This window comes from Raphanus sativus, chromosome 4 (genome assembly GCF_000801105.2).
Source record: "Raphanus sativus cultivar WK10039 chromosome 4, ASM80110v3, whole genome shotgun sequence".
Taxonomy (NCBI): domain Eukaryota; kingdom Viridiplantae; phylum Streptophyta; class Magnoliopsida; order Brassicales; family Brassicaceae; genus Raphanus; species Raphanus sativus.
Genome location: NC_079514.1, coordinates 51,980,208 through 51,995,686, shown reverse-complemented (window position 1 = coordinate 51,995,686; position 15,479 = coordinate 51,980,208). Strand labels below are relative to the sequence as shown.

Sequence of the window (15,479 nt, the reverse complement as noted above, 5' to 3'; positions counted from 1 at the left end):
AAATATTTAATAAAATAATTGTGATAACAAACTTACAAATAAATATAGCTACCTAGAAAGTTTTAATGAACTGGAAAAATCCACTTCTGCTATGTGCGCTATTAATTTGATCTATGTGTTTTTGTTATGTAGAAGATAACTCAATAATTTTAACATTAGATTTCCTTACATTGTCATCTAAAATTCATTTTCCTCTTGCTAATTTATTTTTTATTGAAAAATATTGTTTATTTTGACAAAGTTAGATTTACCAACTGAAACAAACATCGATTGATTATCAAAGTTAAAAAAGAGATTTCAAAGTTAAAAAAGAGATTTTATATCGATGATCTACGAGAATACACAACTTTCAAAATAAATCTATTTCATGGAACCTAAGCTTGTGAATAACTAAAAATAAAATTGTTAAAAAATAAACACTAAACATAACTTTATTTGAGTAGCATGTTGTTTAATTTTTGATATGGTTTGTTATATATTGTTGATGTTTTAGTTTGTCTAAGAGATTTGTCCAAAATTTGCATCCAAACCTTACATATATTTGTATCTCAAATATGAAAAGCTTTTAGATGTTATAAATTTGTGTCCAGATGTAATATGTAGATACAAGTTCAATGATGTCTAAACAAACAACATTTAAACATTTGCATTTAGTATAAAAATATTCTGAGCATTGAGCTAATGAACATGATTGATTTTTCATGATTTTGGTTCTAGAAATTTTAATTTACTTATGGATTATATTATAAATTTGAAAGTTGTAAAGGAGTTTTATATGAGATCAAGTTTCTTGAAAAGATCAAGTTTCTTGTTTGTTAACAAAATCCATTTTTTTCTTGTTTGTTAACAAAATCTGCAGAAGAGGATATGATAATTTTGGAGATTTAAAATACATGGGCTTGGCCCAAATTTAAATTGAAGAAAATATTCTGTCGCATTGAACGCATCCAAATCTCCTCCGTGATGCTTGTTTTCCTATAAAAAAAACGCCAAAGCAATCGATTCAATTTTTTTTTTAAGTAAGATAAAAAAATTAAATAAATAACCATTAAGATTTTGAGTATTCGTTTTCTAATGGTGAAGATGTTAGTTTTCAAAACATATCAATTGGTAACTTGTTTTGGTTTTCCTAATTCCTACTTAATTATTTGTATATATTTTCCAAAATAATGACCATAAAAATATAAACGTTTGTAACTGAAAATATATATTATTATTTGATCAAATCTAATTTATTCCTTTCCCGAAATTTAATACATTACTGAATTTAATGTTGATAAAATGCCTATTTGCCTTCCCCCATATCACGCACTCAACGCATCGAGAGATTTGACTTTTTGAATTCCCGCGCATTAAAAGCTTCCCATTCACACCTCCTCTTTCCACATCTTATATATATGTACGTGTTGCTTGCTATCTACTACAGCATCTGAAAGCTTTTGATAAGAAATAACTCTGCTTCGATTTTATTTAAGTATGCAATCTCTAATCACATCACAATTAAAGGAAATGAAATAAACATTAAAAGTAAATTTCTTTGAGTGGCTTCTTGTTTGACTCTTCTTTGTTTGGTTTCTATGTATGATTGATGTTTTAATTTTTCTTTGGAGATTTATGTAGACCAATGCAACAGGAGAAGATATATGGATCTCTTCAACAAGTTACCGGACCCGGTTATCTCTCACATCTTGTCCTTTCTTCCAACAACAAAGGAGGCTGCTTCCACATCAGTTCTCGCAAAGAGATGGCGCAATCTTTTTGCATTTGTCCCTAATCTCTATCTCGATGGAGCTTCCAAGAGTTTCATGGATTTCGTGGATAGGGTTTTGGCATTGCAAGGTGATTCTCCCATCAAGGAGTTTTCTCTCAACGTTAAAACCGGTGTTGATCCTGATCGTGTGGATCGTTGGATATGCAACGTGCTGCGACGCGGTGTTACTCACCTTGATCTATTCGTGAAGTTTGATGAGGAATATTCTCTTCCTTATGAGATATCTGTTAGTAAGACGTTAGTTGAGCTGAAAACAGGATATGGAATCGATCTTTACGCGTGGGACGATGACATGTTCTTACCAAATCTTAAGAATCTTGTTCTTGTCGCAGTTGAGTTTGGTAGAGGTCAGTTTCAGACACTTCTTCCTGCTTGTCCTGTCCTCGAGGGATTAATGTTGCTTAACATGAGGTGGAGAGATAGAGACGAGATCTTGTCAAGTCCATCTCTCAAGAAGCTTAAGATATCAGTCCAAGAAGGCTGTATAGGCACTTTCTCATTCGACACACCGAATCTTGTCTTTTTGGACTATGATGATTTTGTTGCTCAGGATTATCCATTGGTTAACATGCCAAACCTAGTCGAGGCTGGGATCGAACTTGGAATAACTCCATTTCGAGTCCGTGGAGCAAGGGATAATGTGATAAAGCTTATTCATGGCCTTCAAAACGTGAAGATACTTTCCTTAACTCCTACAACTTTCGAGGTCAGTATATACTGTTTTTAGTCTCTCTTGTATAATATATGCTTCTTTGGAGCATAACAAAACGTCTCTTCTTGTTTCAGATACTTTCTCTTTGCTGCGAAACGATGCCAGTTTTCAGAAACCTTACAACTTTAAGTATCAAGAGTGTTATGATTCAAGGATGGCAAGCAATGCCACTTCTGCTAAGGAGCTGTCCACGTTTAGAGACTCTATACATTGGGGTATAAAACAAAACCACACACACTTCTCTTATAGTTTCACTAGCTTTGAGTTTGTAATGGTTTATTGTGTTCTTTGTCAGGAACTTTTACACTCTATAACGGATGAATGTGGGGATGTTTGTGTCTGCCTTTCTAAGCGGAACAAAGGATGGTCGCTCATGTCTTGTCATGTGAATAAAATAAGGATTTTAGGGTTTAGAGGAACAATAAGAGAGGTGCACATGATAAAACATTTCTTGGACTATTTGCCGAGTTTGAAAGAGTTGGAGATAGTTGTTGAAGAGAAGGAAGATACAATGTTTGGTATCCCTAAATGGTTAGACATTGTGGAGGAGACACTGAAGCATTTCAACGAGACGTCGAGTTGCAATGTCATATTCTGGATGCATGCTTTCTTGTACCGGAGATTGACTCGGAAATGGAGTTCTCGTGGATGAAAACTTGATCTGGCAATGTCTTTTGTTTCTTTGGGTTTTTCTTATATGTGTTTTAAGTACGATTTGTTTTTACGTTCAACTTGACACCATGGTTGTGTCTTTGCAACTTTGAAGTTTACTTTTTCATAATCCTTGCCGTCTGAAGCAAGTAATTTGCTTCTTCTCTTTTTTCTCTCCTCAAAATCTCTTTCTTTAGAGGTGTTTTTGGTGCAAGTCCATTGCACTTTGATGACTTAGGGTGTTTGTCGAGATATTGGGCTTTGTTGGTTGATTTGTAGCTTTTGACCTTTTACTGTAGAATTAAGCTGCATAGTTTTTGTTGTAACTTTATTTTTTTGCTCTGATTTTAAAAAGGGAAATATGATTAGCAGACATTAATTAGAAGTTATCTGATGTCAAAAAAGAAAAAAAAAATTAGAAGTTGTAAAATTCACATATGTGTTTAAATTTTCTAGAGCATTGTTTTTTATGCCGTTGAAACAATAGTATCTACAACCAGAAAATATGAAATTATAATGTAGGGACTTTTTTGTGTAGGTGTTTGCACAAAGAAAAAAAAGTCTGTAGGCTTTTAAAAGGTAAAGTAAAATTTGATTGGTAAAATTTTGTGGCGGTAAGATAACTGTGGCTGCCTACAACAACAAGAGTAACTACCATTCAACCTCTAAATTTTCTAAATTGTCATGTCTTGGGAAAGTTTTGAAGATAAATGAGAATTTAAGAACAATTAGGACATACGTTACGACCAACGGAGTTACGTGCTTCTACTAAATTTTGTTTTTTCTTAAATATTTATGTTAGAACTAGCTCAATCTCTATAGAAGTGCTTCCAATTAACTCAACATTATCGGGGTGCTCCCGACTAATACATGTTCTAGATCCGCCCCTGGGAACAATCAGGAGAGAGCTAGAGAGCTAGAGAAACTCTCTTGCCTTGAGCATGTCAAAGCTAATGCATGTGCAATAAACAAGAGTTTGTAATAACCAAAGATCTGCATATCATTCCTAGATTTTCCAAATGCAAGTTCCATATCAAGTTTCATGGGAAGATTGAGTAATGCATGAAAATAACAAACTATGTTCCCTCCGGCTCCTAGTTATATAAATAAGTAGTGCCGGTCTGGACTCTTCGGACACCTAAAGCATACAAGAAAAATGCTGCCCCTTTGATTTTTTTTCTGAAACACTGCTGTCTCTTTGATTTGATTATAAATAAATTTAATATATTTTAAAGTAGTAGTATCAAATGTTAAAAAATTTAGGTTGTTTTAAAGAAAATAAATATAAAAACATCAAACCATTATTTTGGTCCATTTTCTCTGTTTTTCTCTTCCTATTTATACTTTGCTTGTTTGATTTCTTATAATACTTTTAGTACAAAAATACAAATCCAAAGAACAAAACATATAGTCTATAGATAAAAAGGAACATATAAAAAATACGCTAACTTCACAAAAAAATATTTTTTTTCATAGAATTTCAAAAGATATACATCGCATAATAGTTTTTAAGTTTTTTTGTATTTTAAAAGTTTCTGGCAAAATTACAAAAACTTAAAAAAAAAGAAATAAAGAGAAAGGATTACATAAGATTATCATAGAACTATTTGACAGAGATCAATTATAATAAAACAGTGGAACATGAACAATCGACAATTCAAGCTTTTTGTTATAATATTGTTTACTCACACAGTTATTCTAACAAAACCGAAAGAAATAAAAAAACAAATACATTTTGTTATTATTTATAATTATTTATTTAATATCATATCTTTTAATATAATATATATGATAAATAATTAGGTTGTTGGAACATGTAAATAAATCTTCGGTATTGAATGAATAAATCTTTAGTTGTTGTTCTCAGAAAAAGAAAATTGTTATTAATATCAGAAAAAGCAAAAAAAAAAAACAAAAAAAAAAACGAACGTGGGATTTGAACCTCCTATCCGCAGGTCATCACTAGGAGACAACTACCACAAAACGAAAGTGAACATAATGCTTTATGGAGTTTAACCCGAGATTGATCATGTAAATAAGCATGTTGGAATATGAATTGGTTTGTGCCACACATTTGGTTAAAATTTCTCTGTACTCTAGTGTTTTTTTCTCTGCTTGGACGTTAACCAAATTAAAAAACTCTCAGTTTATAAAATAGGTTCCTCTATGTCAAAAGCTGTACTGACACCCCAAACTAGCTTTGATCGCTAGGACAAAAGTATTTAAAGAGTTTAGTCAGCATTTAATGAATTAAAAACATTAGTTTTGCATTTACAAGAAAAGAACTGCTCCCTGTGTTTTTTAAAGATAGATGTTTTAGAAAAATAAATTGTTTTACAAAGATGTATTTTTTATGTTTCCTATACAAAAATTGCAAATTTTAATAAAATTGATTGAATTTATTGAAAGACTATTGGTTAAAATGCATTGAAATTTGATAATTTCTAAAAATGATGTATAGGTAATGTGTTTTCTTAATATGTGTGAAAACACCAAAACATACATCTTTAAAAAACAGAGGGAGTACTATTTAAAAACGTGCCTAATTTATTTACATATTTCTTTGGTACAAGGAAAACTTATTTAAGAATATGCCTAATTTATATTACTATTTATCATAAATCATTTCCTTTAACGGAAAAACTCGTTTAGATGCAAAAACAAGATTTGAATTGCAATGCTAGTGATAACTCATTTTGAGAAATAAATATGGAGACAATACTTAGGTTGTATTGATTAAAATGAAAACAAAATTCTTAATTTGTTTACAACTATTAGTCTTAAATATTCTTACATAATTTTGATAATAAACATAATAGCATGGTTAGATAACAAAAATAATATTAATAACTAAGTTCAACATCCATTTTTTATTTTCTCATATTTGATTTGAGACTTTAGTTTCAGTTTTGGTTCTAACTAAATGGATGTGATTTTTCCTAATACCAAATTTGAATTATATGGATAAATGTTTCTAAACATTTATATGTGAGTAATCTGCTTTTAGCCACACTTGAAAGTTTTAAAATGCTTTAGAAACATGTGTACATGTGTTTCCAAGAAAAAACATACTTTCTTTAACTTTATTTTGTTTTAGAGGCCCTTTATTTAAAGATATTGAGACCTATTATGAGTGTTTTGATTTTTTCACCGGTTGCAGAGATGAGATACTACATGTGATGATGTGGGTAAATGTGAGACAATGAGGCAAATTCTAGTGGTTTGAATGAGATAATGATTTAAAGAAATGTGAAGAACTCTCTTGATCTTCTTTTACATGTTTAAAATTTGGTATTTTTATGTGATATGACAGTTGAATCATGATGATTGATGTCTTTGAAGTTGACAAAAAAAAAGATGTCTTTGAAATTTTACTTTACTGTTTCTAGTGAAATCTTTTTCAAATTAACAACTGTTTTGTGTGTTCTTAATGCACACAATATGTTCTTTATACACTGATTAAAATTCATTAAATTATAACTTTTTGTCAATTGATGTATATTTTAGTTAGATATGTAAGGCATATTTTCTTTAAGGAACTTTCCGAAATTAGACTTAAAAATATTTATACTATTGCTATGAGCTAAAATACTAAAGATAAGGAGCTCATCGAAAACCAATTCGAAGGAAATACACGAGATTTGAATCTACAATATATTTAATCAGAAATGAAATTTCATTGATTTCTTGTGAACAAGACTGAGAATCTTGATTTTGGACTTGGTGACTTTTGTTTGTATTAATAGTTTAATATTTTACTTCATTTCCCCTTTTAATTGTGATGTAAAAGTTAGATTAAGGAGATTATAATTATACTATAATTAGTTATAAATTATAACGGAAATATACTTATTGAAAAGTTTTTCTGTCAATTATCTTTGACTTACCTAAAACAAAATATCAACGTCTGTTTTTGTAAAAGGGTGGAAATGTTTTTGGCAATCTAGTTAAACATTTACTAATCTATTTTATTTTCCTTTTCCTGTAAAAAACAAAGAAGTAACGTGGTAATATTCAATGTTATACATAATGATATGCTGCATCTAAGTCAATATTTATATATACAATTTAATTTACCATAAAAAATTTACTAACAAATATTAATCCATTTTCATTCTCAACAGTTTTCATATTACTTGTAATCGTTTTATTTATTTTCATTAGTTATTATTTCTAAACATTTTTTAACTTTTATGGTAATTGACCCTGAATGATTAAAAGCAATCATTTGGTCATCGATTCACATACGGTTCGGAGACACTCGACCCCAAAGATCCCTCATGGTTCAAAACCAATCAAACCCAAAGATCTCTTACAACATGAACCTACTCGATCCTGAAAATATTCTTTACGGCCCAAAACAATTAAAATACTAATAAAAATATCTAAAACCAACATCTTAATTTAATGTTCATAAAACATCTAATTTTTTTCTCAAAAAAACATCTAGATTATGGAAATTATAAAGAAAACATATATATATAAATATTAAATAATATAAACTAATGAAAAATAAACTAAAAAAATATTTAAAAGGTAAATTAATTTAATACCTAACCTATAACACACTGGAAGATTGACATTACAAAGTAAAGTGTGAATCCATATTTTCTTTTATAGTGCATTACAATGTATAAAATGGAAATTAAGCTAGCACAAATAAAAATCAACATAAAATGTTCTACAAAAAGATAAAATTATGACCATAAATATTCTTTATAATAAATTACACAAAATGATATCCATAAAAATGCTAAATTACCAAACGTAGAAACATCGATATTATAATATAGAAACATCGATATTATAATATAGAAATATCAATATACTATATAATAGTATGTTTTGTATGCGAAATCAGAATGAGCTTCTTAACAGCAGGTAAGGGAAGTGGCTCGCCGAGGAGGCTCAGAAGAAGAAAATTAATGTCCGTCAAAAAGTAATAGACAAGCTAAGCTAGGTCTGTTTCTTATGTCGTTGATTTGAGAACTGTTACAGTTAAGAATTATATTTGACAGTTACTTATATATGTTCATTCTTATCAGGCACAATTGAGATCATGGCGCAAACAATGTTTGGAAGAGGCTGCCATAGAGCTTAATATGACAGTTCCTCAATAATAAATGGAAGCCTATTCCATGGGGGCATAAACCAACCACACTTCTTTTATAGCTTCACTCGTTTTGAGTTTGAAATCGCTTATTGTCTGCTTGTCATGGTCTCTTCCATTCTACATTTCTAAGTGGAACAAAGGATGGTCGCTCATGTCGTGTCATGTAAAGAAGATACAGATTTGATCAGGGTTAAAGGAACAACAAGAGAGGTACAGATGATAAGCATTTCTTGGACTTTTTGTCGAGTTTGAAAGAGTTGGAGATAGTTGCTGAAGAAAATGAAGCTACATTGTTTGACATCCCTAAATGGGTAGAACTTGTGGAGGAAAGACTGAGGTATTTCAACGAGAAGTCTAGTTGCAATGTCATATTCAGAGTGCACGCTTTCTTGTACTAGAAGTAGACTTGAAAGTGGTGGAGTCCTCGAGAATGAAAGTTTTCTCTTGCAATGTCTTTTTTTCTTTGGTTATTTTATATGTGAAGTATTATTTGATTCACGTTCGAGATGATACTACCATGTTGTTTCTCTGCAACTTCGAAATTTACTTTTTCACAATCCTTAATTATAAGGAAATCTCAGTAAATTGTTATATGGAAATCTCAGTTTACTACACAGGTTCAGTATGCCAAAGATGAAAAGATACCAAAAATTGGCTTTGATCGCTAGGAAAAAAATAGCGTATATTTCAACTTCTGTTAGGACAAAAGTATCACCGACACAAACTGTTACATGTAGTATATGTAAGAAAGAAATATACATCATACATCTTTGTTTCTAAAGTGGACAAACAACTTCATCGCCATACTTAACTTATCTGGTGACAGATGGATATGAGAATGTATGCGATGACTGCACATGCACATTATCATGATGATCTTTATGATGACATCACTTCACTTATGATCTTGATGATATTCTCCTAGCTAGCAGATCCGACGCATGTGGCTTGTGGCAGTAGGAAGCCCCATGTCACGAGCATCACTTTATTTTCCTCTTCGGAGCTCCACTAAAAAAAAAAAAAAAAACCCACCCTAATCACTTAAATCAATATTTTTTACCAAAAAGAAATTATATACCAAAGAAAACCATATTCAATTATCTTTGGATGTGCAAAATATTTCAAAAAGTGTATACATCCTTTTGTAGAATTAGCTTTTGTGTTTGTTTATGTGAACTAACTGAGAAAGAACAGCATTTCACATTAAAAAGGAAAGAATACAATTAAAAAACATTTCTCATTTCAAGATACATTCAAAACGTGTCCCATTAATGATACGTATGAATATACAATTCATCAAAGAAAGAAGTAACGAGATTAGAGAGGCAAAGGATGGTACAAAAGGGACCCATGCCCATGTAACCATTGTCTCAAAGATAAAACCGTCACACTGGGTCTACCTTGTTTGGTCCATATCTCTCAACCACATAAAAGAGAAGACAAAGTCATTTGCAACTAATAAAACCATAACATAACACTTGTTTTTTGTCCTCTTCATCTTTGTTTTTCTTCTTTTTTTCTTCCCACATAAAAGACCAATTATCTCAACTCCACGTAAACCTAACAACGCACATTAACTGAGCCTATTGATGTGACTCTTTAAATATTAATGAAATCCATTAGAAGAAAAGTTGCGTCTGAATAAATGAGCGAATGCGAAATCTGGCTGGCTGGCTAGGTAGATATATGGCCAACAAATATTTAAATATACCAGAATTGAGGTAAGTGTCAGGTTTGGTAGATGGTGAAATCTATTCTGTAAATCTCAATCCCAATAAACCTACCACTCTCCGTTCCCTTATTGGAAACATCACCTACTCTCTCTTTTTCTTATATAATACTAACTAGATTTTGACCCGCCCTTTTCAAGGGCGGAACAATTTTATAAAATTTTAAAAATAAAAATACAGATTTTTATTTATGTTTTAATTTTATTTGTAGTTCAATTTATTTTCAAATTTTTATGATAAACACGATACATGTTCGTAATTATGGTTTGAAATTAGATTATTTGATTTTGTTTTTTTCTTTGGTTTATGAAAAAGGTTAGTGCTTGTATGTGAATATTGTTTTTCTAATTATTCTATATATTTGGTGGTATATAATACTTAGAATATAAAAAAGGTTGGGCTAACTAATTAGTTTTTGGATGAAGTCCATGTATTAACATAATACTATTTAACATATAAAGAATTCAGTGAGAGGTCGTGTATATATAATTTAATTTGGTTTACTTATAAGAAATTAGATGTTGGTTTAATATAAGTTGGCTGGTTTGGTTTGTAAAAGAAGAGAAATATATGTAATAATTAGATTATAGTGTATTAAACTAAATGGTCCATAAATTATGCATTTTTCTAACAAATTTGAAAGAATCCAAAAGTTAACGACAACTTTTATGGTAGATAAATTTAGGATTTAATAGAGTAAATGGTTGTATTCACTTTGTAGCATCAGATAATATACAATCTATCAATTTCAGAGGATCAACCATAATAACACAATTGAAACAGCCCAAATTTAAATGTGAAACTTTTAAGCAGATAAAATTTAGTACCCCTAAATTAATAGATTACACAACTAATAATTTTAGATATATTAATGTTTTGTATTTTTCAAATACTTATTCGGCTTTTGTTCAGGTCGGAGTTGGTTCGGCTTTTGTTCCGGTCGGAGTTGGTGTCGGTTCTTTGGATATAACAATTAATGATATGTTCGAGTGTTTATTCATATATCCAATCAGATTTGAAACTTTTATTTTTGAGTCGATTTCAAATCGGTTCTTTGGTGTGGTATCTTGTCAAATCCTAAGTTTACTCATAATATTATATTGGTTCTAATAAATGAGTCCAAATATCATATTACCTTTTTGTATGTAGAGTTTCTGAAGATAGAGATAAATCAATAAGCAATATGAACTAACTATTTATTTTATTTTGTTTGATAAAAAACTTAGTAAACATTAATCAAATTTAGGCGTAATTACAATTCAGATGCACCTTATTTCAAAGTTTTATATATGTTAATCTACATCAAAAGTTTAAAGAGTTTAAAACTTGAGTAATCCAGAAACCAATCATCATTATGTCTTTACAATTATGGTTACTTGTCTTAACGAAAGAGAAAGTAAAAAAAAAAGTAAACAAAGTGAGAGAAAAAAAGTAAACAAAGTGTATCTAGCGTTGTAACACAAATGATCACGAAAGCTCAAGAAGAAGCTCCTTTCTTTGGCTTCTCTGCAGAATATATATAAAAAAGTGAGAAGAAAAAGATCAATGAAGATAGTGAAAATCAGGATTACATACACCCATTGAGGTGGATAACGTACCTCTTTCTCAGAGGCTCTTCCTTCTTTGACAAAATCAACTCAATGTGGCATGGGTTTGACATGTAAGCAGCAAAATGGAGAGTCAGCACACTGTGACTAAAACAAAAGTTGAAAAAAAAGTAGCATAAATAGAAAAAAATACTACGGATTCTTACAGTACACGATACGTCCTCCACCTCTGTTTTTCTGCTTGGTTCAGTTGGATGTGTGATATGAAAAAGGCATCAACATCCAAAACTTTGACCTGAAAATCACAATTGGCAATTAGCAACTGGACATATGGCCAAATCAATACAACACATAGCAATGGAGTCAAAGCTTTAAAGTCACCTCAGCATTGCTCTCAACATTCTTGAAAACATCAAGTCTGAACTGAGTAGATTTAACAGTGACCTTGATCTTTTGAATGCCTGATCCGCACGTCTAAAACCATACAGAAACGTGTGAAGGGAAAGCTTGCTTAGGAGCTTTCGCATCTTCTAAATATCTTTTGGCATTGACTCAAGAATTCACTCTTGTCTCTGTTCCACTCATATAGTGACTGACCTGAGCTTTGCATTAAACAAAACATAGCTCTGATACTTTGATTCAAGAGAAAATTCACGAAAGAGTGCATGGGATGGGATGATCAACAATCAAGGGTAGAAATCACAGATACTAACCTGAGCTCTCGTCTTTGTTTCTTGCCATCAAAATTCATATAGTTTTCTAAGGACCCGATTGTTATTTCTTATTTTGCTAGATAAATCGTGATCCTTTAGTAATGATTGAGCAATGGTCTCAACTCTAAGTTTTTGTTTTTGTTTTTGAAGATAACAATTTTGTAGAGTTTATGTGCTTAGTCCACCAAACCACAAACACCTTATTTTAAAGTTCTGTATACCTAGAAACAAAATTGCAGAGATTTTTTGTTTTTCATGATTCAACCTACTCAGTGAAACTATATAAAGCAAATTGAGGATTCAAAGGTAGAACTTGAAATCGAATGGAACAGATCTAATACACTTACATGGCCTTTCGTATGGATCAACCGGACCTGATATCTGAAGATTCCTTTCTCTAAATGATTGAAAGAAGCAAAAACTCTTGATCGAATCAAAGAGAATTGCTGGTCCACGAATCAGTCCACCAACCCTAATTCCACTTTGTTCTTTGTTTCATGCAAATTTATCTGTGTATAATGGTCGGAGGTAATGATGGTGGAATAGAGGAGAGGAGAAGACGACACGCTAGAAATAACCTAGATGTTGGATAGATTTTAATATTAATCACGAATGATTAAAGTTTGTTTAATGTAAATATATCGGTCATCAAATAAGTTGCATGTCATATGTTTTAACATTTAGTCACAACATTATTCAATAGACCCAAATTTAAAATATGCCAAGGTAAGTTCAAATAGGACTCTATTTTAATAGAGTAGATATGAAATTTCATACTACTATAAGTCTATAAGTCCTAAAGCACTAACAAAAGTTAAACAACCAACGCCAAATCTAATCTATGTTATCAAAAGAGAAGTACAAAAATACACCTCTTAATTTTTCAATTTATTTACAAAGTTACACCAATAAAGTTATTAATTAATATACCTTTTATGATCCTTTATTTTTTTTTATGTTTAATTAATACATTTCCAAAAACAAATTCTAACTAAAACTCATGGCAACAATAATTAATAAATCTAGATTTAGTATTCTTTGTCTTTTCCTATTTTATTATATGTATGTTTAGAAATAATTAATAAACCTAGTTTTAAATATTTAAAGAACAATATTGCTCTAAATTCTATATAATTATATTTTTATTATTTACTATTTAAAATAAAAGTCATATAAATGAATCATTTAAATATTATAAATCTATTTTCAAATGTTGAAAAATATAAATTATATAGCTCCATATATTTTAAATAGCATATACAATATTTTACTGTACATTATCATAAATTTAAATCCATAAAAATATAAAAATTCATTTGTGCAGATATATAGTCATATTCTAAAAATATGAATGATACAACTGATAATTTATAAGATAAAATAAGATTACACATTATAAACTATTAAATTATTGTATTTAGAAATGTCATATTAACCAATTATTTAAATGGGTAAATTTTAAAATATATACTATCACTTATACAAACAAATATTTATTTATAAAAAACTAAAAAGAAACATCCACGTGGATGCACTTTTCCGATGTTTGATTTGTTTATATGATGCCGATAAACTATTAACTGCCGCAAAAATAATTCAATGTAAAACAACTAACTTTGACAAATGCATCATTCAATACAAATAAAAAAACTAAAAATAAAAATAAATATATGTGCGGTTGCACGGATCAATGTCTAGTATTGTATTATTATATAGGGCTATATATGCTACATGTATCAAATAAACAAAATTTATGATTATGTACTTTCAGATTAAAAACAATTAATCCATATCAAATTTTCAATTAAACAACTAAATATGTATTTTACATAGAAATATATGTGTTACAAAAAAAAACATAGAAATATATTTAACTTTCAAAAGATCAAATAAAACTTGAACTATTTTCAAATTACTTCCACATCATAGGATATTATATGGACATAATTTTTATATAGTTCCGTATTTATTATTTATCTTCTAAACCTTCAAAAAAATAATTTTTTTGGTTGTGCAAACCAAATAAAATGATGACTTTGGGTTGTATTAAGTGTGAAACCAAATAGATTTATTTTTTTGTCTAATAGTTATCCACTAATATATGTATTATAACATGCTAGATTTATGTTTATATGTTGTTTCCAGATTTTTTAAGTGCATTAAATATTTTTCAGATGAAGGATATATCCTACCGTCAGTAAAGCTATAATACTCCTGGTAAGCTATTTTCCTGAAATCAAACATAAGAACAATTTAGGTATCATGAGCAGCTTAATAATTACGAGCAAATTAATTTCAGGAGCAGGTTAAGAATTAACTATAAGTTACTATGTCATTCTATTCATTGACGATAATAAAAACATGTAAATATAACTCTGCCATTTTATTCATAGACAAAAATAAATAAAAGTATATATATAAACTGAAACGACTCTAACAAAGTTTCATTTGTAACCCAAACATGTATAAGAAAGCTTACACAAAAAACGTCTTAACAAAAAAGAAAAGAAAAAGAAACGTCTTAAGAGGCACATGTGTTGAAATTACATATTGTTTGTTTGATGAAAGTTCTTTTGGAGAAAAAATGTTTGATGAAAGTTCATAGATGTTTAACTTTTGTGCTCCTATCCTTGGTGCTCACCTATAAAAATGAATCTCATTTTAGTCAAAAAAATGAATCTTATTTTTATCAACCGGCTCAAAATACATATAATTTTGATAATCAGATAAATGCCTATAATATTAAAAGATAAAAATAAATAGTAGAAGAGAGAGAGGTAAAATTACATGTGAATCTTCAAGATAGTTTGCTTCTGGTAAAAAATGTAGGTTCATGGCTAACAAGTAAAAGGTTGATTTATCTATTTAAGATATTATTTTATATCTTTTAGAATCTTTACGAGATTATGTTTACATATTAAAAGATATATAATTACAAAAAAAAATCTAGTTTTTTTCATTATCAATTTCTAATTTATCTATCATTTCCCTCTGCTTCTTTTTATTTTAATTTTATTGAATCCAAACAAATCGATCATCATGATATTGTTAATTGATTCATAAAAACATAATCATCCGGCCACAACTAACCATTCACCACCATAATCTTGAACAAGATCATGTGAAATATTTTTCAGAGTTTGAAAAATCCTCAGTTTTTTTCTACAATGATTAAGAAGATGTGTTTCATCCTGCCTCTAGAAACTCAAAAAATGTTTCTTTGAATGCCTACATGAATTATA

General features: G+C 29.6%; 1 protein-coding gene and 1 long non-coding RNA gene across 3 annotated transcripts; one reads left to right on the top strand and one right to left on the bottom strand.

The window, feature by feature from the left end:
• Positions 1 to 1,643: 1,643 nt before the first annotated feature.
• On the top strand, positions 1,644 to 3,255 carry LOC108852962 (putative F-box protein At3g58860). The gene is made up of 3 exons (XM_018626432.2): positions 1,644 to 2,477; positions 2,558 to 2,698; positions 2,779 to 3,255. Exons 1-3 carry the CDS (start codon positions 1,644 to 1,646, stop codon positions 3,133 to 3,135), a joined length of 1,332 nt encoding a protein of 443 aa, XP_018481934.1. The 3' UTR covers positions 3,136 to 3,255.
• An 8,038-nt stretch (positions 3,256 to 11,293) lies between these two features.
• On the bottom strand, positions 11,294 to 12,834 carry LOC130512026 (uncharacterized). Of its 2 annotated transcripts, XR_008945590.1 has the most exons (5): positions 12,585 to 12,833; positions 11,906 to 12,121; positions 11,731 to 11,819; positions 11,576 to 11,613; positions 11,294 to 11,483 (listed from the first exon to the last, which is right to left on the bottom strand). It is a non-coding gene; the product is annotated as an uncharacterized LOC130512026 (long non-coding RNA). The 2 variants fall into 2 exon arrangements; XR_008945589.1 differs by having other exon boundaries at positions 11,576 to 11,819; positions 12,585 to 12,834.
• Positions 12,835 to 15,479: the final 2,645 nt, after the last annotated feature.

Bases quoted from the DNA above. Each gene is read 5' to 3' on its own strand.
- LOC108852962 (XM_018626432.2), top strand. From the start codon at position 1,644: ATGGATCTCTTCAACAAGTTACCGGACCCGGTTATCTCTCACATCTTG. The intron at 2,478-2,557 runs GTCAGTATATAC...TTCTTGTTTCAG, and splicing joins TAACTCCTACAACTTTCGAG to ATACTTTCTCTTTGCTGCGA. The intron at 2,699-2,778 runs GTATAAAACAAA...GTTCTTTGTCAG, and splicing joins TAGAGACTCTATACATTGGG to GAACTTTTACACTCTATAAC.